Here is a 22,691-nt window from a genome sequence, read left to right on the forward strand (position 1 = left end):
TACTGACCATGTGCATCACAGAATGTGTTATGGCTTAGGGAATTATAAATATATATTTTTAAACTAACTAACCTAACCTAAAAGCTAAATTTTGAACCAAGAAGTTAATGTTCCCAGACTTATATCTGATTTACTAACTATCATCTATGATAATCATAGTTGTTAACTAACTCATCTTTGAAATAATTTTAAAAGTAGCCATTTGAGGATCAACAAAACAGATAATTGTATTTAATCAATTATATATACTCAAATTGTACATTACCACGTACACAGGTTACAAAGACATTATTGTATGTAAGAAAGTCTGTAGTTCTGATTTGTTGATTAAAATATGAAGCAACAGGAATGGCATTCAGCTTGGTGAGGGTTGTGGACCAGAATTATTATCATGGAAGTTCAAAACCAAAGGCACGTTACAAATGCAATCAGTAAGTACGCGACACAGTTATACTTCTCATTGAAGAATGATATTACAGGAATAAAAAATGAATGATAATCAAAATCAAAATCAGAATTGATATTAAGATGGTGTAAGTGTCATTAAAGTTGAGGTAATGATATATTTGAAAATCCTTAATGTGGTTTTCTAGAAATAATGGATATGTTAAATATTAATGTCAAGCATCCTTTTTATATTCCACAACAATCCCATATGTTAAAACGCTGCACTTAAGTGGCTCGTGTTTTAATCCATTTAAGGAATGTAGTGACACGGACATAAACACCAGGTTTATTCTTCAGTCCGCAACGATCACCCCAGCTCACTACTCCATAGATCTGGTAACGTCCCTCTTTCACACAAGTCAGTGGTCCTCCAGAATCACCCTGAATGTAAAACAAAAGATGCAATTTTAGAACATATTTCATTCAAACCTTTGGCTGTGAAAAGGTTGCAATTGGGACATTTCTTTCGTGTACCCTTCCACTGAGTAATGCTTGTTCACATAGAATCATAGAATGATACAGCCCATTGTGCCTTTTGGTAGAGCTATTCGTCCAACTCCCTGCTTTTTCCTGGTAGGCCTGTAATATTTTTCCCTTCAAGTATTTACCCAATTCCCTTATTGAATCTGCTTCCATCTCCTTTCAAATAGTGCAACCCAGATCAAAACAACTTGCAGCATAAAAATGTTTTCCTCATGTCGGGTCTGCTCCTTTTGCTATTCACCTTAAATCTGTGTCCTCTGGTTACTGGTTCTTCTGCCACTAGAAACAAATTCTCCTTATTTACTCTATCAAAACCCTTCATGATTTTGAAAACCTCCAGCAAATCTCCCTTTAACCTTCTCTGCTCCAAGGAGAACAATCCCAGCTTCTACAGTCTCTCCACATAACTGATATCCCTCATACCTGATACCATTCTAGTAAATCTCTTCTGTACCCTCTCTAAGGCCTTGACATCCTTCCTAAAGTGTGGTGCCCAGAACTGAACACAATACTGCAGCTGAGGCCTAACCAGTATTGTATAAAGGTTTAGCATGATTTCTGGGCTTTTGTAATCTATGCCTCTATTAATAAAGCCAAGCATCACAAAAGCTTTGAGCAGCCTTTGCAGCTTGTTCTGCCACCTTCAAAGACCTCCAGGTCTCTCTGTTCCTGCATCCCCTTTAAAATTGTACCATTTAGTTTATATTGCCTCGCCTCATTCTTCCTACCAAAATGTATCACTTTACACTTCTCTGAGTTAAATTTCATCTGCCATGTGTCTGCCCATTTCACTAGTCTGCCTGTGTCCTCCTGAAGCCTGTTACTGTCCTCCTCAGTGTTTACTACATTTCTGAGTTTTGTGTCATCAGCAAACTTTGAAATTGTACCCTGTATACCCAAGTCCAGGGGGTAGAAATTGGCCTCTGCCTGAAACGGGACGCACCTACCGTTTTTAAAAAGTTGTCTCCGCCACAGTCCATGGGGCGGAGATACCGGAGAAATTCAGCACTTTGTTTTTTTTCCCCGTGGTGCGGTGTTCCGGACGGATGCGGGGCGGAAGTGTCCTCGCAGTGGGTCTGCCATCCCAACCAGTCATCAACGCGACACCAACATCTCTCCCCTTCAGTTAAAGGGGAGAGCTGCTGCAAACTCTGAAGCCACTTCAGTGGCACCCATTGGGCCACCAGGGAGGGTCGCGGCCATGCCAGCGACTTGGCACCCAAGAGGGGGTAACAGGCTGCCTGTTGGCGGCCTGGTCGAACCCGAGGGAATAAGTGTCGGGCCAACAAAAAAAACATAACATGGCGGCTGTGGCAGTGCGCCCTCCCCTTTAAGGGCGGCCGTGCCGCCATTCCACAGAGACGGCACCAACAGCAAAATCTGCCGGGGGCCACCGGCCGGTGGTGGGGCCGCTCCCGCAGGGTAATTTCGGGTAAGGGCAATTTCAGTAAGGCAATTTCGCAAAGAGGTCTCCACCAGCTGGTAATGGTTGGCGTTTGCACGTTGCGGTGGGAAAACGAGCGGAGTGGTCCCTCCGCTCCTGAGGAAGGGTAATTTCTAAAATGGCGGCCCCTCCACGGAGAGTCGGTGGTCATTCCGTGCCGCCGCTTCCTGCCGGTCAGAGGCCCAATGTAAAGGGACAATTTCAGCCTTCAGGTCATTAATATATATCAAAAAGAGATGTGGTCCCAATACTGAGCCCTGGGGAACATCGTTGTATACTTCCCATAGTCTGGAAAACAACAGTTAACCACTACTCTTGTTTTCTGTTCTTTAGCCAAATTCCTATCCACATGGGCTTTAATTTTGGACTTCACTGCTATATGGGCTTTAATTTTGTTAACACGTCTATTATGTGGTACTTTATCAAACACTTTTTGAAAGTTCATATGCATAACAACCGCACTACGCACATCACCCTCTCCGTTACTTTATCATCTCACAAATCTGTGCTGATTTTCAATTATTAGCCCACAATTTTTCAAGTGCTAATTAATTTTGTCCCAGATTATTAGGCCCAAGTTTCGAGCCACGCCTAGAACAGTGCAGTCCCGAACTGGACGCCCGTTTTTCGCGCCACAAAGTGCGCCTAAAAAAACCCTCTGTATTCTCCACCTCCCTGCAGGTCCTCTGGCCCTCGGCGCGGCGCAGCAGGAGCTGTAGGGGGGGCGGAGCCAGGTCCCTGCACTGAAAACAGTGCCGGACCTCTGCACATGCGCGCTGCAGTGGGCACGCAAGTGCAGTAGCTCCAGGCGCTCGAAACTATGTGGGAGAGGCCCGAAGCACGCAGCCCCTAGCCCTGGCCGAATGGCCTCACTGGGGCTGCGTGAATAAGGCTCCTCCCACAGCCAGCTCCTGCTTCCTCCCGACTCCCGCTCCTCCTTTCCCCCCCGCGCCCCCCCCCCCCCCGGACCGGACCCGACCCGCCTGTCGCTGCCGCTCCTGCTCCCCCCCCCAACCCCCGGACCCGACCCGACCCGTCTGCGTCTGCCGCTCCCACCCGACTCGACCAGACTCTACTCCCGCCCCCGCCCCCGGACTGGATCCGACCTGACCTCCCCCCGCCTCCCCTCCCCGACCTGACCTCCCTCCCTCTCTCTCCCTCTCTTCCTCCCTCCCCCTCCCCCCCGCCGACCCGAACCGAACCTCTCTCCCCGACCCGACCCAACGCCACCTACCTCTGGTGCTGGGGACAGGCCCTGCCCGAAATCTTGGCCCGGCCCGTTCAGCCTTCGGTCCCGACGGCAAACCACTTCCTAAAGGCCTGCGTGAAGAACTTTCACACAGGTAGGAACATGGTTTATTTAATCTTTTCTTTGCTTATAAATTTTTATTCAGGTTGGATTTATTTGTATAATATTTCTATAAGTATAACTAAGGATTTATTGTAGAATTTAATGACTCCCCCCCCCCCCTCCTCATTCCCGACGCCTAATTTGTAACCTGCCCCTGATTTTTTAATGTGTAGAACAGGTTTTTTCAGTTCTACAAAAATCTTCACTTGCTCCATTCTAAGTTAGTTTGGAGTACGTTTTCACTGTGGAAACTTTGAAATCAGGCGTCAGTGGCCGGACACGCCTCCTTTTGAAGAAAAAATTCTGTTCCAAAGTGGAACTGTTCTACCTGACCAGAACTGCAGAAAAAAAAATGTAGAGAATTGCAATTTCTAAGATAGTCCGTTCTCCACCAGTTGCTCCTAAAAATCAGGCACAAATCATGTGGAAACTTGGGCCCATTGTCTCTAAAAGTTCCCCATCACTGACATTATGCTGACTACCTTGTAATTGTCGGGTTCATCCATCTCCCCTTTTTTTTGAACAGGGGTGTAACATTTGCAATCATCGAGTCCTCTCGCACTACCATGATATCTAAAGAGGATTGGAAGATTGTGTCCAAAGCCTCTGTAATTTCCACCCTTACTTCCCTCAGTAATCTAGGATGCATCCCATCTGGACCGGGTGACTTTTCTATTTGAGTACTGCCAACATTTTAAGTACCTCCTCTTTGTCTATTTTTATCCTATCCGATATTTCCACTGCCTCCTCCTTTACTGCTACATTGGCAGCATCCTCTTCTCTAGTGAAAACAGATGCAAAGCAGTCGTTTGGTTCCTCAGCCACAACCTCTGCCTCTACAAGAGTATTTCCTTTCAGGTCCCTTTTATGTCAGCCCTAATCTATTCTCATAATCTCTCTTTGCTCCTCTTATTCCATTTTTTTAGATCTCCTCTGTACTTTCTGTATTCAGCTTGGTTTCCTACTGTATTATCAATGTTACATTTGTCACATGTCTCCTTTTTCTGTTTCATTTTATTCTCTATAGCTTTAGTCATCCAGGGAGCTCCAGCTTTGGATTCCCTTCTTTTTTCCCTTGTGGGAATATGTCTACTCTGTACCCCAACCATCTCTTCCTTGAAGGCCTCTCATTGTTCAATTACTGTTTTGCTGCCAATTTTTGATTCCAATCCACCTGGGGCAGATCCCTTTTTAACTCACTGCAATTAGCCCTCCTCCAGTTAAGAATTTTTATTCTTGATTATTCCTTGTCCTTTTCTAAAACTATTCCAAGCCTGATATTATGATCACTGTTCCCTAATGCTCTGCCATTGAAACATACTCCACTTGGCCCACTTCATTCTCCAGAAGTAGATCTAGCACCTCTTCCTTCCTTGTTGGGCTGCGAACACACTGATCAAGAAAAGTTCTCTTGTACACATTTTGGGAATTTCTCCCCCTCTTTGCCCTTTACACTGTTATTATCCCAGTCTATATTAGGATAATTGAAGTTCCCCATTATCACAACTCTATAGTTTTTGCATCTTTCTGTAATTTGCCTTCAAATTTGCTCCTCTATCTCCTTCCCACTAAGTGGTGGTCTATAGTATAAACCCAGTAGCATAATAGCTCCTCTATTTTTCCTTAATTCTAACCAAATAGATTTGCCTTTGACCCCTCAACTACATCATCCCTTTCCAGTGCTATAATAGTTTCTTCGATCAATACTATCTCTCCCCCCTCCTTATCTTCCTTCCCTATCTTTTCTGAATACTTTGTAGCCAGGAAAACTGAGGAGAATTGTAATGCCCAAGAACAGGTGGGTTTGGGTGGGATGGGATGCGAAAGTTTTAAAAATCTCAAACCTGCTCCCAACCTGCCTTGAACCTGCCCACTTCCGGTTTTAATGGAGGTGGGATGGGGGATCGGCAATTAACCCACTTCTTGGAGACGGGTTGCTCATTTAAATGTTTTAATGAGGCTGCGTCGCTCATTTTTTATCTCTCTTCCAGGTTTAACCCTGGCTGGCTGGTTTGCCCAGGCTTCGGGACCCTTGGCACTTAAAGAGAGACGAGGACTTCTGCGAGTAATAGGTAAGTGCTTTTCCAGCACTTCTTGTGGGCAGGGAGGAGCAGGAGTCCATCCTCCTGGCACCCCCCACAAACAAATGTGTTCTTCTCTCCCCGCAATTGTAATCCCCCATGCATGATCACCGAGCCCCCCCCGCAATCAACGATCCACCTGTGAACGGACCCCCCACCCCCCTGCGATCACTGATTCCACCCGCCCTCCTCCCCCACAATCAGACCCCACTGTAGTGACTGAGTTCCCACCACGATCCAACTCCCCCAATCCCCCATCTCTGCCCGACCCCCTGTGATCACCCTCCCCTGCGTCCGCCATCGACCCTCCAAGCCATGCTGCACCACATCAACGCACCCCACCTGCCCCCACTCGCCATTTCTACTCCAGCAGCAGGAAACCTACCTGCTCCTGGGCTGTGACCTCTACTGCACCATTCCCTGTCCGTCAGGGAGCCAAGCCTGTCAATCAGGCTGACTTCTGCGCGGAGATCCGGCTGGAAAAAAACACCCACGCCACATCGTTCGGGGACCAGAGCTCCTCCACTGCGCTTGAAAATCCTGCCGCAGTAAAGATTGGGGTCATTGTGTTCCCAATAATCACCTTTTTTTAGCCAGGTCTTTGTTCTTCCAACTATATCATATTCCCATCTGGTGTCATGTTCCTGCAGTTCACCAGCCTTATTTACCGCGCTACGTGCAATTCCGCACATACATTGAAACCCATCTTAGACTGCTTCGTAGTTGCCCCCTTTCTGATCCCTCCTATTTCTGAACTATTCTTTATTCTAGTGGAACTATTTTTCTAACTTTATTCTAACTATTCATCTCTCCCAGTCCTCTGTGCATCTTGTTTCCCCTCTCTAATATTTTATCCCCCTGCAAAATTAGTTTAAATCCTCCCTTACAGCACTGGTTAACCTCCCTGCGAGGATATTGGTCCCAGCTCTGTTGGGGTGCAATCCGTCCATCTTGAACAGATCCTCCTGCCCTGGAACTTGTCCCAATGCCCCAAGAATCTGAAGCCCTCCCTCCTGCACCATTTCTCTAGCTACACGTTAACCTGAGATGAGGAGCAATTTCTTCTCTCAGAGGCTTGTAAATCTATGGAATTCTCTGCCCCAGAGAGCTGTGGAGGCTGGGTCATTGAATATATTTAAGGTGGAGATAGACAGATCTTTGAGCAATAAGGGAGTAAAGGGTTATTGGGAGCAGGCAGGGAAGTGGAGCTGAGTCCATGATCAGATCAGCCATGATCTTATTGAATGGCGGAGTAGGCTTGAGGGGCCAAAAGGCCTACTCCTGCTCCTATTTCTTATGTTCTTATGTTCTTATTAGCCTGTCCATTGACTTTGACCTAAGTCACAAATCATCAAGTAGTGGAAGCAAGTTCCATAATCCAAAGAATAGTTATTGCAAACCTGACATGAATCCACACTTCCATCTAGGTTTCCTGCACAAAACATGCTTTCATCGATAGCGGTTCCATAGGAGCGAGGGTCCTTACAGCGCTGATGAGATATCAGTCTCACATTTGTATGCAACAACTGATTGGATGATGCCTCTGTACAATCATCAATAAACAGAAAATTATATTACATTTTGCCTATATCCAATCTAACTTTATTCTAACTATTTATCTCTCCCAGTCCTCTGTGCATCTTGTTCCCGCTCTCTAACAAGTTTAAGAAAAATGTATAAAAATTATCCAAAATAATGGATGGAGTACCTGTCTCTGTCTGGCCCCATCCTGAAATGTGACATTGAGTGCCAGGCTGAAAATCAGCCTCTGGCAAACATGCAGTTTTTACATACTTAGTTTCCTGGGCACAGTGACCATTGGCTTGTTTAATCTTCACCAAAGCTGAAATGCAAATGTTGATTTCCATTAGAATTTGCTATGATGCCAAAAGATTAATAAAGGCAATAAATTAGACATTTAAAAGCTAAAGTATCTCGGATCCCTTACCAATATCATTGTGTAATCCCACAGAGCTCTCGTGATAATTTTCATGGACAATAATACTTTCAACGTCATAGTTTTGTTCATGTGATTCCTGTCTTTGAAGGTCTTGTTTACCAAGTTGTACGCGGAAATCTCTAGGCTGTGCCCTATGTATTGGTTTAAAAAATATAAAGAATGTTTCTAACTACAAAGGATTAGCAACTGGTTTTAAAATTAGTGACAATAATGTAAAATTTATATTTCAGTCAAAAACTAACAATTAGCCTGATATATTAAATCCTTCCTAAACATTATAATCATCCTAGTCATGAATAGTCCCATGAATTATAATGTCTGATTCAGACTTAGGCCGGCCCCCACCAAAAAAAATAAATGGTTCAAATCTTCATGGAAAGCATTTTTTTTTCCATTCACTCACCGGACGTGGATGTCACTGGCAAGGCCAGCATTTATTGCCCATCCCTAATTGCCCTTAATGGAATGGCTTGTTAGGCCATGTCAGAGGGCTGTTAAGAGTCAACCACATTGCTGTGGGTCCGGAGTCATATATAGGTCAGACCGGGTAAGGACAGTGGATTTCCTGCCCTAAAATACATTAGATGGATTTTTATGACAATCCAGTAGTTTCATGGTCACCATTACTGATACTAGCTTTTTATTCCAGATTTATTTAATTTACTGAATTTAAATTCCCCAGCTGCTATGGTGGAATTTGAAATCACATCCCCAGATCTCTCCCTAGTCCAGGGCTCTGGATTACTAGTCGAGTAACATAACCACTATGCTACTGTACCCCATTGTAAATGCTTCTTTACACGACTAAACTCACTAAGTGAGCAGATAACTTGGATAAATACTTTATTAATCAATGCAGTAACGTGGACCTCACTTGGATGTATAATTCCAATGAAACATTTGTGATTTGTAGGTTACCAAGGTACTCAGAGAGACATATAACCAATATACAAGTTAATGCGAGTGATCCATGATGACACCTACCCTTATAGGTCCCATTTATGATATGGATCATAGTCTTCTCTTTTTGATAATCTGTAATGTATTACATTTGGTATGTGGGGTTCCATTGAACCGCCACATCAAGCTGCTCTTATAAAAGTGTCCACAATTTCCTGTAATTATCTGTTACACCTGTAGATGCCATTGTGATAGGTCTTTGAAAGTAGGAGTTGTCATACCTTCTGTCACAAAATGTCCCTGTCAGATAAGACTAACTGCATTATTCAGATAGAACAATGTGTCTGGATTGCAGCTTGGAGACCAGGAATACCTCTTGCAACCATGGCTGATGACCCCATTTCAGCAACCTAGACCAGTTGCATACAACAGTTACAACAAAGTACTCAGATCTACACTCATCATCATTGAACAAATAATTGGGATTTTGAAATTGTGCTGTGCTGGCATCAGAAAGGGGTAGAAGAATTGAACCACAGTAACACTATCCTTTCCCCATAAGTTACACAAAAGGCTTTCTGATAACATTTTCACTACCAATTTTTTTCTCAATAACTGAAATGTTCATGTCTAAAATAAAGGTTTAAATAAAATTTTAAAATTAAAATTGAAATGAAAATCGGACATGTTCTATAAAGGGCGGGTGATCCACGCCACCATTTACTGCTCAAGTGTAAGCTGAAAATTACCCTCAGCGTCTTTCTTCAGACTAATGCTGGTTCAATTTTCCAAATTAAAGTTCCCGCTGAATTTTGAAGGCAACTAATTATCTCACCAGTGTTTTACTCACAGCTGGAAAAGGTAATTGCTAAATGCTTCTGGCTGTGAGATGGAAGTTCTAATTGCTAACACCTATGAGATAGAGCAATCTGTTAAACCTACGCCACCTCCAGGCCAGATCCAAGATCACCCCAACCTCTGTCGTTGAGCTGCAGTATGCAGACGACACCTGCGGCTGTGCACATTCAGAAGCTGAATTCCAGGATATAGTCAATGTATTCACTGAGGCATATGAAAGCATGGGCCTTACGCTTAACATCAGTAAGAAAAGGTCCTCCACCAGCCTGTCACCGCCGCACAGCACTGCCCTTCAATCAGCAAAATCCACGGCGCGGCCCTGGACAACGTGGACCATTTCCCATATTTCGGGAGCCTCTTATCAACAAAGGCAGAAATTGATGTGGAGATTCAGCATCACCTCCAGTGCGCCAGCGCAGCCTTCAACCGTCTGAGGAAAAGAATGTTTGAAGACCAGGCCCTCAAATCTACCACCAAACTCATGGTCTACAGGGCTGTAGTAATACCTGCCCTCCTGTATGGATCTGAGGCATGGACGATGTATAGAAGGCACCTCAAGTCGCTGGAGATATATCACCAACGATGTCTCCGCAAGATCCTGCAAATCCCCTGGGAGGGCAGGCGCACCAATATCAGTGTCCTCGACCAGGCTAAGATCCCCAGTATTGAAGCACTGACCACACTCGATCAGCTTCGCTGGGCAGGTCACATAGTACGCATGCCAGATACGAGACTCCCTAAGTAAATGCTTTTTGCAGAGCTCCTTTGTGGTAAATGAGCCAAAGGAGGACAGCGGAAACATTATAAGGACACCCTCAAAGCCTCGCTGGTAAAGTGCGACATCACCACTGGCACCTGGGAGACCCTGGCCGAAGACTGCCTGAGGTGGAGAAAGTCCATCCGGGAGGGCATTGAGCTCTTCGAGTCTCAACGCAAAGAGCGTGAAGAGGCCAAGCGCAGGCAGCGGAAGGAGCTCGCGGCAAACCAGCCCCACCCACCCCTTCCCTCGATGAATGTCTGTCCCACCTGTAACAGGGTCTGTGGCTCTCATATCGGACTGTTCAGCCATCAAAGAGCTCACTTTGGGAGTGGAAGCAAGTCCTCCTCGATTCCGAGGGACTGCCTATGATGATGAGATCAATCTGGAATAATACTTTAAATTAAACTGTGGGAACAGGACAAGGGGCACAGGTTCAAAGTAGTAAAAGGTAACTTGAGGATTGGTAGCAGGAGGTTCTTCTTCATACTGTGAGTGTTCAACACCTGAACTATGGGTTTAAGGAGTCGTCGAGGCAATCTGAAGTCTTGAAGGCTTGGTAAGATTCTACAATTATTCGCCCTTCTCGGACAATTTCAGCACTCAGAGCTTCATGGTATCTGATCTCCAAACTTGGAAGGCTGATGCATGTAAATACTGGTAGGCGGGCATCCTATTATATTCCTGCTGCCCCATCCCTAATTCCCCCGCCATTACATAGTTGGCATTTTCAAGAGCAGTATAGTGTCTCAGTTGGGAAAAGATGGTAGAGGCTGTTGCTGAAGCATTGTGTGGAATCTGCAGTTTATTTCAAGACAGAAACAGACTAAAGTTTATAAAGCCCGGTATAAGATCTTAGTCTGTGAAGTTTATTTACCACATTTTAGTGGGTAGTTTTGGGAAGTTGTGGATTTCCCTTTAGGAATTCTTCTTTACTATGTTTTGAGGAAGAATACTATACGAGGATATGGATGAAGAGATGATGGAAGTTAGAAGAGTCCAGCATCGTTGATACTGTCAAAATCATACCCATACATTCCACCTCCAGAGATTATACAAACCAAGGAGTTTACTTTGATTTCTCACACAGTGAGAAAACACTGCAAATCCAATCAAGGACCTGATATCATGGAGAATTATGCCACCTATTGGCATTTGTAGCTCTAGAAGGAATGGTTTCCATCTGCATCTTTTTTGTACTTGCAAAGATAGCATGGGTCCTGGCACAAACCTTCCTCATCTACTGGCATCAGAAGTGGCCAGAAGAAAGAAAGCACAGTGCCACTAACATGAGAGGCAGCAGCATTTTGAGTTACCATTCCTGGGAAAAAACAGATAGAATAGTCCCAATTACATCTTGGAAACCCTGAGCAATTGTGCTATCAAGGTTGTCTTGCAAGGCATCAATGGAAGCAATTGTAGCTGCCATGACTGTCCTTAGACTCTCCTCATGGTGCCTTTTAACCACAGATCTCTTGTGGACTGCTGCAGGCTTAGAGTGGTCTGCATGGTCTCGCAAACTTCCATCAATGTGTTGCACACATGCGTTGTGGACTAATCCAACTCATTCACCATTTGCAGCACATTCATGAAGACCATCTCTACTACCTGCACATGGGTTTGATGCTCCTGTATCATTTTATTTTGAATATCTGATATCATGGTCCCTCAGCCAAGGGCATTGCTTTCTCTACCCTCTGGGATCCAATCTCAGCACAACTATCTTCAGCTGCTTCATCAAAAGGTTAGCAGTGCAGCTGTCCGCTGTATTCAACCCCATTCATTACTTCTCCAATAATGCTTCTCCTGTTTACTGATGCTCTGTGTGTCACCCTGAGATGTTAATTGTGGCTTGCAAAGAAAAGTGGAGCTATCTGGGCTGGTGCTTGACTAAATAAGATGCAATGGTGGAGTTGATGTGGCAGGTGCATGAGTTACTGAAGTAGAGGAGCCAGGCTGCTTTTCAATGCAACCATCAGCATCTTAGTGAGCTTCACCTGGGAGGGTTAAAAAGGGAAGACTTTAGGAATGGGGACTCTCACAAGTGACTTTGAAAATGTAACTGAGAGGTGTAAAATCTTACAATAATGTTGAACATCTGAACACTAACTATTTGCTGAACTGCAAATGATCCCTTCCAATATCAACCTGTTCCTGCAGCTCGCTGTCTACTTTCTTATCTGATCACCGTCCCTCCAGCATGTTTCCGAAGAGTTGAAGAGCTTCCTCCTCATGTACACTTAGAAATCACAGTGTAGCCATTGTGACTGTTCTTTGTCGACAATTGTGGGCAACCCTTTCCTTTGCGAGGAAAATACAGAGTGAGAAAAGTCCACTGGTGGTATAACATTACATTTCTACTAATTGCCTCCATCCATTGCAGATGGTCAAGCTTTCAGGTGTAGGCTAACAGTAATAACCTGTCGTTTGATCCTCACACTACCATCCTTGGTCTTAGTGACTTGGAGAAGTACAGTGGTATGATGGAAAAGGAATGTGTGCGGGGGTCGTGAGATGCCTAGCTGTACACTATGGGGGCATGGTGAGTATGAAGGTGAGTTATGCTTCTACCATTATGTAGAATGTGCATAGGTAGTCGCACCTTCACTTACCTTGGTCAACTTTGTATGGCCATTAAACCTTTTCCAGCACTACATGATCATGCATGGAGTGGTGGTGGAGACACTTCCTGCCTGTGCCATTTTGCTCTTTGATGCCTGTAATACCCTGTTCCATGGCTTTTCTGTCCTGTCTACCTAGCGGACATTCTCTTCCTGTTCTTATTTCTGCCAACAGGACGTCCGCATAGCCTGGAAGCTCGGAAACCCCTGAGGCCGTTCCTTCTTCCAACATTCTTCAATATACCTGCTGCTGTCTCTGTTTTTAATCAAGTTTAAACAGCCGCATCATTTTATACACTGTCTCAGTGGCAGTAAGCCAGTGAGGCGCAGGGATATCGCTCCAAACCCATGCTGAATAAAATATCAGGTCTGTTCCAATAAAATGAAATGGGGTTATGGTACTGTTGTATAGGTGGCCAGAAGTCTTGCTCCTCCACACTTCCAGCAGAGAGAGGAAAATCCAGCCCACATGTCGAGGAACTAGTGATAAGGGCCAGGACGTTCAGTGGGCCTTTTGACACATTCTTGCGGTAAGTTGCTCAGGAGTGCAGCAGATTCTCAGGTATAATGACTCTATGTTATATCAAGGGTTTGACTGCCTCTCATATAACTTAACAGTGGCTTACTGCACTCAAAGTAATTCTTGACCACGAAAAGCAGGACTGCAACTATGGATTTGAATACAGCTCCTTCTGGGAAAATTGGGCTTATTTTTTTATATTAATCTCTTTACCACATAAATTGTACACTTCTTGGCTTAATGAACTTTATGATTTGTATTCCAGTTGAGCCATTTGTTAAGATGCTTGAGAAGAGTTGCTGATATTTTGTCACTGGCTGCTACTTTTCATTACCATTAAAAAAATTGCATTCTCAGGAAGCACACATTTTGAAAAAATGCATTACCACAATTTTGTTAGTGGCCCATTAATCACAAAATGGAACTTTTAACCTGTTAATCAAGAAAATAGGAAAATAAGATCCAATATTTGTCTCTCAGTACCAACCAAAAATTCCTTATTAAATTCATCCCTTATCTTTTCCATCTACATCTTCCTCTGTCCATCTCTTTCACTCAATCTCTCTGGTTTTACTTATTTTTTTTCCCTGAATGCACTTACACTATATACCTGTATGTCAGTGAGAAGCAGTATTTTAAACTGTGGGAAGCAATCCATTAAAAGGAATGGATGGAAAGTCAGGAGCAGTGCACTCGTGCTTTTTTCACATGGCATCACTATTTGAATGGCCCTGACCACTACTAGCACCTAACGTCACAAAATTTATCCAACTGTTTCAATGCAGCTGGAATCCGGAATCAGGAATGAGTTCTGGTGAAAAGTCATCGTCCTGAAACGTTAACTCTGTTTCTCCCTCCACAGATGCTGCCTGACCTGCTGAGTATTTTCAGCATTTTCTGTTTTTATTCCAGAATCAGAAACCTACCTGAAACTGGAGCAAAGAGGTGTGAGATTCCTGAGAGGACAGAGTATCACCCCACTTATAATTCAGGCCTAGAAATTTGATTTATAATCCACATCTCCGAAATTCTGGGGTTCGGAAAGGCTGTAAGTCTGCCCTCGATGGGTCTGGAATATGATTTCACCAGAATTGCATCTTGTTTAGACCTTTAAATTCCAGTTGCTGGGGGATTGATGGCCAGGTCCTGCATCTGATCCTGCCACAAGAAGACGGTGTGCTGGGAGAAGTCCCTGAGAAGGTGGTGATGGTGTCTTCTTCTTGAACCGTTACATTCCTTGTGGTGATGATGCTCCCATGATGCTGTTACGTATGGAGTTCCAGGGTATGAAGCAGTTTTTAAACTGTGCAAAGCAGTGCATTAAAAGGAATGGATGGAAAGATGAATGAAGAGCAGTAAATGTCCATGTCTGGATAGTGTGTGACTTGGAGGGGAACTTGCATGTGATGGTGCGCTCACGACATTGCTACTCTTGTCGTTCTTGGTGTTATCGAGATCACAATGAGAGGGAGATGCTGTTGAAGTAACCTTGGTGAGTTACTGCAGTTCTTCCTGTAAATCTAAAATATTGCAACCACAGGTGTGACTGGAATAGAGGGTAGTGGATATTGAAGCTGGTGCCAGGGACACCAATCAAGTGAATTGCTCTGCCTTGGATGGTGTTGAGCACTTGAGTGTTGTTACAACTGCACTCATCCAGGCCAGTGGTGAGTATTCCATCACATTCCTCCCTTGAGCTTTGTATATGGTAGTTTGGCATTAAGGAGTCAGGAGATGAGCCACTTGTCACAGAGTCCCCAGCCTCTTGTAGCTATGTTGATAATATGGCTGGTGCAGTTAAGCTTCTGTCAGTGGTGATCCTAAAATTGTTAATGATGGACTCAGTGAAGGTGGTGCCATTGAAGGTCAAGTGGAGATGGCTGGGCTTTCTCTTGTTTAAGATGAATATTGCCCAACACATATGTGGGTGAACGTTATCTGCCACTTCTTAGCTCAGGCTTGGTTGTTATCTAGGTGCTGCTGTAGGCTGGCATGTGACCCTTCTTTATTAGAGTGACTGGCGTTGAATACTGTGGAGTCATCAGAAGAACTGCACTTCGAACCTTTTTACGGAGGGAAGGTCATTGATGAAGCAACTGAAGATGGTTGGGCTGAGTTTGTTTCTGTGAGGAAGTCCTGTAGTGATATCCTAGGACGTGATGATTGGTCTCCGACAATCACAATAATCTTCCTTTGTATCAGGTCGCTGTATGGTATTCCCTTTCATTCCCATTAACCTCAGGTTTGCTATGCCTCCTTGTTGCCATACTCGGTTGAATGTGGTCTTGATGTTGAGTGCATGAACTCACACCTGTCTTCTGATATTCATCTCTGGATCAAGGCTGTGATGAACTCTGGAGGCAGGTGGTTTTAGCCAAACTATTTAACTGTATTTATCTTGTTTTTCTCTTTTCAACTTCTCAGAGTCTCTTTTTCAGTGCTCTTTAATTTTCTTCCTATTTTGTTCTTTATTTTCATTTGCATTTTAGATATTACTATGTTTCCTACTTTCTATTCCTTCTCTCTGCTTTCTGTTTTTTTTATCTGTTCCAGTGATCCCTTGACTGTTTTTATGCCACTCCAGGCTCCAGCTTGCTGAGCAGTAGATCCCAGCAATGCAGACTTATACAAATTGACAGCAACTGGTAGTCTTGCCATCACTCCGGTACTGTTTGACAGTTATTAAAATATACATATTTAAACATGTTATAACAACTGTGATGTACCAAAATTAGCCCCTTTTCAAGTCAGTGATTCACTGAGTTATTGAAATTAATAAGAACATAAGAACGTAAGAAATAGGAGCAGGAGTAGGCCATTTGGCCCCTTGAGCCTCCTCCGCCATTCAATAAGATCATGGCTGATCTGATCATGGACTCAGCTCCACTTCCCCGCCCGCTTCCCATAACCCCTTATCCCCTTATTGCTCAAAAATGATTGCTGCCAGGATACCGGGCAGTCATCTGCATGATGTGCTGCCTATGATCACACACCAGCAGTACATCCAGGGAGTGGAATCTCTTTCGCTACAGGAAAATGGCAGAGTTCACATGAGGCGCACGTCAGGCAATGTGCATGCAGTCAATGGTATCCAGCTCCATGGGGAAGCCTGCAATCCAAGCAAACCTTCATGCTCGCTCTGCCTGGTTGCCTCTGGCAAGAGGGAATGAGATGAACTGTCTCTCTTTGTAAGGAGAGCCTCATTGACCTCCCATATTCAACAGCACACTGCAAACTGTGAGATGTTGCCTTTATCTCCAGCGGCAGCCTGGAAGGAGCATAAAAGTTTAGAGTCACAGTCACCTTGACAGCCACATGCAATGCAGTCCTTATCATACTTCGAGGTTGCAGTTGTGGCTGCAGCAGTTGGCAGATTCCAGTCGCCAGCTCTTCAGTGAAACGAAGTCGTCACATGCATTGGTTCTCGCTGAAGTCCTCATAAGGGAATTACTCCCCAAAGACCCAGGTCAGATATGGCCTTCTGCTGAGAGCCCTTCTCGCCCTCCTCCTCTTCCCTCTTTCAGCAGCTTGTCCAGCTCTGCATGGCCTCTGTTCATTGTCCAAGTAATGCTCAATTCCAAGAGGAAGAACATAAGAACATAAGAAATAGGAGCAGGAGTAGGCCATTTGGCCCATCGAGCCTGCTTCACCATTCAATAAGATCATGGCTGATCTGATCATGAACTCAGCTCCACTTCCCTGCCCGCTCCCCATAACCCTTTACTCCCTTATCGCTCAAAAATCTCTCTATCTCTGCCTTAAATATATTCAACGACCCAGCCTCCACAGCTCTCTGGGGCAGAGAATTCCAATGATTTACAACTCTCTGAGAGAAGAAATTTCTCCTCATCTCAGTTTTAAATGGGCGGCCCTTTATTCTAAGACTATGTCCCCTAGTTTTAGTTTCCCCTATGAATGGAAATATCCTCTCTGTATCCACCTTGTCGAGCCCCCTCATTATCTTATAAGTTTCAATAAGATCACCGCTCATTCTTCTGAACTCCAATGAGTATAGGCCCAACCTATTCAACCTAACCTCCTAAGTCAACCCCCTCATCTCCGGAATCAACCTAGTGAACCTTCTCTGAACAGCCTCCAATGCAAGAATATCCTTCCTTAAATACGGAGACCAAAACTGTACGCAGTACTCCAGGTGTGACCTCACCAATACCCTGTACAGTTGTAGTAGGACTTCTCTGCTTTTATACTCTATCCCCCTTGCAATAAAGGCCAACATTCCATTTGCCTTCCTGATTACTTGCTGTACCTGCATACTAACTTTTTGTGTTTCATGCACAAGGACCCCCAGGTCTCTCTGTACTGCAGCACTTTGCAATTTTTCTCCATTTAAATTATAATTTACTTTTCTATTATATCTACCAAAATGGATAACCTCACATTTTCCCACAGTATACTCCATCTGCCAAATTTTTGCCCACTCACTTAGCCTGTCTACATCCCTTTGCAGATTTTTTTGTGTCCTCCTCACAATTTGCTTTCCCATCCATCTTTGTATGCAAACTTGGCTACATTACACTCAGTCCCTTCATCCAAGTCATTGATATAGATTGTAAATAGTTGAGGACCCAGCACCGATCTCTGCGGCACCCCACTAGTCACTGTTTGAAAATGACCCATTTATCCCGACTCTCTGTTTCTGTTAGTTAGTCAATCCTCTATCCATGCTAATATATTACCCCCAACCCCGTGAGCTTTTTTCTTGTGCAGTAATCTCTCATGTAGCACCTTATCGAATGCCTTCTGGAAATCCAAATACACCACATCCACTGGTTCCCCCTTATCCATCCTGCTTGCTACATCCTCAAAGAACTCCAACAAATTTGTCGAACGTGATTTCCCTTTCATAAAACCATGCTGACTGCTTGATTGAATCATGCTTTTCCAAATGTCCTGCTACTGCTTCCTTAATAATGGACTCCAGCATTTTCCTAACAACAGATGTGAGGTTAACTGGTCTATAGTTTCCTACTTTTTGTCTGCCTCCTTTTTTAAACAGGGGCATTACATTTGCTGTTTTCCAATCCACTGGGACGGCCCCAGAATCCAGGGAATTTTGGTAGATTATAACCAATGTATCCACTATCTCTGCAGCCACTTCTCTTAAGACCCTAGGATGTAAGCCATCAGGTCCAGGGGACTTGTCCGCCTTTACCGAGTACTACTTCATTAGTGATAGTGATTGTATTAAGTTCCTCCCTCCCTATAGCCCCTTGATTACCCACTATTGGGATGTTTATAATGTTTTCTACCGTGAAAACCGATACAAAATATTTGTTCAATGTTTCTGCCATTTCCCTGTTCTCCATTATTAATTTCCCAGTCTCATCCCCGAGGGGACCAACATTTACTTTAGCCGCTCTTTTCCTTTTTATGTACCTGTAGAAACTCTTATTATCCGTTTTTATATTTCATGCTCGTTTATTTTCATAATCCAGCTTCCCTCTTTTAATCATATTTTTAGTCGTTCTCTGCTGGCTTTTAAAAATTTCCCAATCCTTTGGCCTCCCACTAGTCTTGGCCATATTGTATGCCTTTGTTTTCAATTTGATACCCTCCCTTATTACCTTAATTAGCCATGGATAGTTATCCCTTCTCTTACAGTCTTTTCTTCTGATTGGGATATATTTTTGTTGTGAATTATGAAATATGAAATATAAAATGTCTGCCGCTGCTCATCAACCGTCCCATACTTTAATAATAGAGGCGGACAAAGCAATCCTAATAGTATGTTTTAGAACCTCATTTAAATAACTACTTTCCTTTTGTCTGTCATTCCCTTCTAGCCACTGACATCAATTCAGGCGTGTGCTGCCCAGAGTTTTAGAAACATAAACATAGAAAATAGGTGCAGGAGTAGGCCATTCAGCCCTTCGAGATTGCACCACCATTCAATATGATCATTTTTGCAACTTTAGTACCCCATTCCCCCATTCCTGCTTCCCCTCCATACCCTTGATCCCTTTAGCTGTAAGGGCCATATCTAACTCCCTTTTGAATATATCTAAACGAACTGGCCTCAACAACTTTCTATGGTAGAGAATTCCACAGGTTCACAATTCTCTGAGTGAAGCAGTTTCTCCTCATCTCAGTCCTAAATGGCTTACCCCTTACCCTTAGACTGTGACCCCTGGTTCTGGACTTCCCCAACATCGGGAACATTCTTCCTGCATCTAACCTGTCCAATCCCGTCAGAATTTTATATGTTTCTATGAGATCCCCTCTCATTCTTCTAAATTCCATTGAATATAAGCCTAGTCGATCCAGTCTTTCTTCATATGTCAGTCCTGCCATCCCAGGAATCAGTCTGGTGAACCTTCGCTGCACTCCTTCAATAGCAAGAATGTCCTTCCTCAGATTAGGAGACTAAAACCGTACACAATATTCAAGGTGTGGCCTCACCAAGGCCCTGTACAACTGCAGTAAGACCTCCCTGCTCCTATACTCAAATCCTCTCACTATGAAGGCCAACATGCCATTTGCCTTCTTCACTGCCTGCTGTACCTGCATGCCAACTTTCAATGACTGATGTACCATGACACCCAGGTCTCATTGCACCACCCCTTTTCCAAATCTGTCACCATTCAGATAATATTCTGCCTTCCTGTTTTTGCCACCAAAGTGGATAACCTCACATTTATCCACATTATACTGCATCTGCCATACATTTGCCCATTCACCTAACCTGTCCAAGTCACCTTGCAGCCTCTTAGCGTCCTCCTCACAGCTCACACTGCCGCCCAGCTTAGTGTCATCTGCAAACTTGGAGATATTACATTCAATTCCTTCGTCTAAATCATTAATGTATATTGTAAACAGCTGGGGTCCCAGCACTGAACCTTGCAGTACGCCACAAGTCACTGCCTGCCATTCTGAAAAGGACCCGTTTATTCCTACTCTTTGCTTGTCTGCCAACCAGTTCTCTATCCACGTCAATACATTACCCCCAATACCATGTGCTTTAATTTTGCACACTAATCTCTTGTGTGGGACCTTGTCAGAAGCCTTTTGAAAGTCCAAATACACCACATCCACTGGTTTTCCCTTGTCCACTCTACTAGTTACATCCTCAAAAATTTCTAGATTTGTCCCTTTCATAAATCCATGCTGACTTGGACCGATACTGTCACTGCTTTCCAAATGTGCTGCATTACATCTTTAATAATTGATTCCAACATTTTCCCCACTACTGATGTCAGGCTAACCGGTCTATAATTCCCTCTGTTCTCTCTCCCTCCTTTTTTAAAAAGTGGGGTTACGTTAGCTACCCTCCAATCCATAGGAACTGATCCAGAGTCTATAGAATGTTGGAAATTGACCACCAATGCATCCACTATTTCTATGGCCACTTCCTTAAATACGCTGGGATGCAGACTATCAGACCCTGGGGATTTATCGGCCTTCAGTCCCATCAATTTCCCTAACACAATTTCCTGACTAATAAGGATTTCCTTCAGTTCCTCCTTCTTGCTAGACCCTCGGTCCCTGCAAGGTTATTTGTGTCTTCCTTAGTGAAGACAGAACCAAAGTATTTGTTCAATTGGTCTGCCTTTTCTTTGTTCCCCATTATAAATTCACCTGATTCTGACTGCAAGGGACCTACATTTGTCTTCACTAATCTTTTTCTCTTCACAAATCTATAGAAGTTTTTGCAGTCAGTTTTTATGTTCCCTGCAAGTTTACTCTCATACTCTATTTTCCCCCTCCTAATTAAACCCTTTGTCCTCCTCTGTTGAATTCTAAATTTCTCCCAGTCCTCAGGTTTGTTGCTTTTTCTGGCCAATTTATATGCCTCTTCCTTGGATTTAACACTATCCCTAATTTCCCATGTTAGACACGGTTGAGCCACCTTCCCCGTTTTAGTTTTACGCCAGACAGGGATGTACAATTGTTGAAGTTCATCCATGTGATCTTTAAATGTCTGCCATTGCCTATCCACCATCAACCCTTTAAGTATCATTCGCCAGTCTTCTGACCATTAATGGGTGGAATATCACGAGCAGGGTGTGCCTGGACTTTCAATCTGTGCTGTCGGTGTATGAGGCTCCCCGCGGATAGTACGGACTTGTAAAATTACTTCATTAATATCACTTTATAATGAAAGTGTTCACTCCAGCATTTGTAAGAAACTATTGTAAATGATGTAGGTAACTGCAATAGAAAGTAAATATATAATAGGTATGTTACAAAATGCAGAAAGGTGCTTCTGTGGAAGAGAATTGCGGAAATAAGATAACTCAAGGCAACTTGTAAACATGCTAATACCTACTGTGCGACAATGCAGTGGGCAGCAGTGAGAACCCAACATGGTCTAATCAATGTTCCTCCACACAGATGTCCTGTTTTATAAAGTCCAATGCGATTTTTCAGCTGTAGAGATACCTGCCATGGATATTTTCCTGGTACTGTCCTTTTTCCACCAAAGATTTTGCCTGTGACTTCTGCAACCTCTGGCACCCCACACACAAAGGCTGCAATGGTAGGAGTAAGGACAGTGGATCGGATCACAGGTCTGGCCGTAGGTTCCCGTGGATTTTTCGGTTTAGATACTACGATGGAGAAGCAGTACAAAGTCAAAACCTATTCTATGGATTAGTACTAATTAATTTTGATTGTTTTTTTTTTGTAATTGTGGTATTTGATAGCATTCTCAGAATGGAGTTATTCTCGAGGACCAAATATTAAGGGCTAGAATTTCCGTAGCGCCCTGCTTGTTGCGCTAACTTTTGAAAAGTAGATAAAGTAGTGGCAGATGCTAATGATTTTCTCCCGCTGGGAAATTCAGCTATAGCACTCCAAGAGGGAAGTAGAGTGCTAAAGCAAGCGCTAACCACTTCTCTTAAGTGTGATAAAGTTCGAGAGCGGGACAGTAGTAGCAGAGCGCTTAAAGGGAAGGGCTAATAATGGTACACAAGCTACTTGTGACAGTTCAGCGTTGCAAGGCGACCTGCATGATTGCCATTACAGCCCCAAACACTGCCATAAAGTGGAGGACTTGGACATCTTGCAGCAATGAACCATCAAAAACTTTGAGCAGGCACCAGACTGGTGCAAATGATAAAGTTTGGCCTGCTTGAAAACCATTCCCTTTAATTAGCGCTCCCCAAGCGGCCAGCCGAGTTGACAACATCTCCTCTTCCTGCCGTTGTTCATGCCCGCCGATACAGCAGGTGGCGGGAGACAATTTCACATCCAGGGTGGTAACGGGGCAGTGCACACTTTATAACGACACAATCTGCGAGGCGCTAGAA

General features: G+C 43.9%; 1 protein-coding gene across 1 annotated transcript in view; it reads right to left on the minus strand.

Annotated features, from left to right (window-relative positions):
• Window positions 1-201: 201 nt before the first annotated feature.
• Window positions 202-22,691, minus strand: part of LOC139255730 (hyaluronan-binding protein 2-like) — a 44,353-nt gene continuing 21,863 nt past the window's right edge. Inside the window, exons 7-11 of the mRNA XM_070873980.1 lie at window positions 21,710-21,989; window positions 7,755-7,897; window positions 7,515-7,649; window positions 7,207-7,349; window positions 202-828 (exon numbers count right to left, since the gene is read on the minus strand). Of these exons, the coding sequence (XP_070730081.1) occupies window positions 673-828; window positions 7,207-7,349; window positions 7,515-7,649; window positions 7,755-7,897; window positions 21,710-21,989 (857 nt within the window). The 3' untranslated portion in view covers window positions 202-672. The remainder of the gene's footprint in view (window positions 829-7,206; window positions 7,350-7,514; window positions 7,650-7,754; window positions 7,898-21,709; window positions 21,990-22,691) is intronic.

This window comes from Pristiophorus japonicus, chromosome 3 (assembly GCF_044704955.1).
Source record: "Pristiophorus japonicus isolate sPriJap1 chromosome 3, sPriJap1.hap1, whole genome shotgun sequence".
In the NCBI taxonomy this organism is placed as follows: Eukaryota; Metazoa; Chordata; class Chondrichthyes; family Pristiophoridae; genus Pristiophorus; species Pristiophorus japonicus.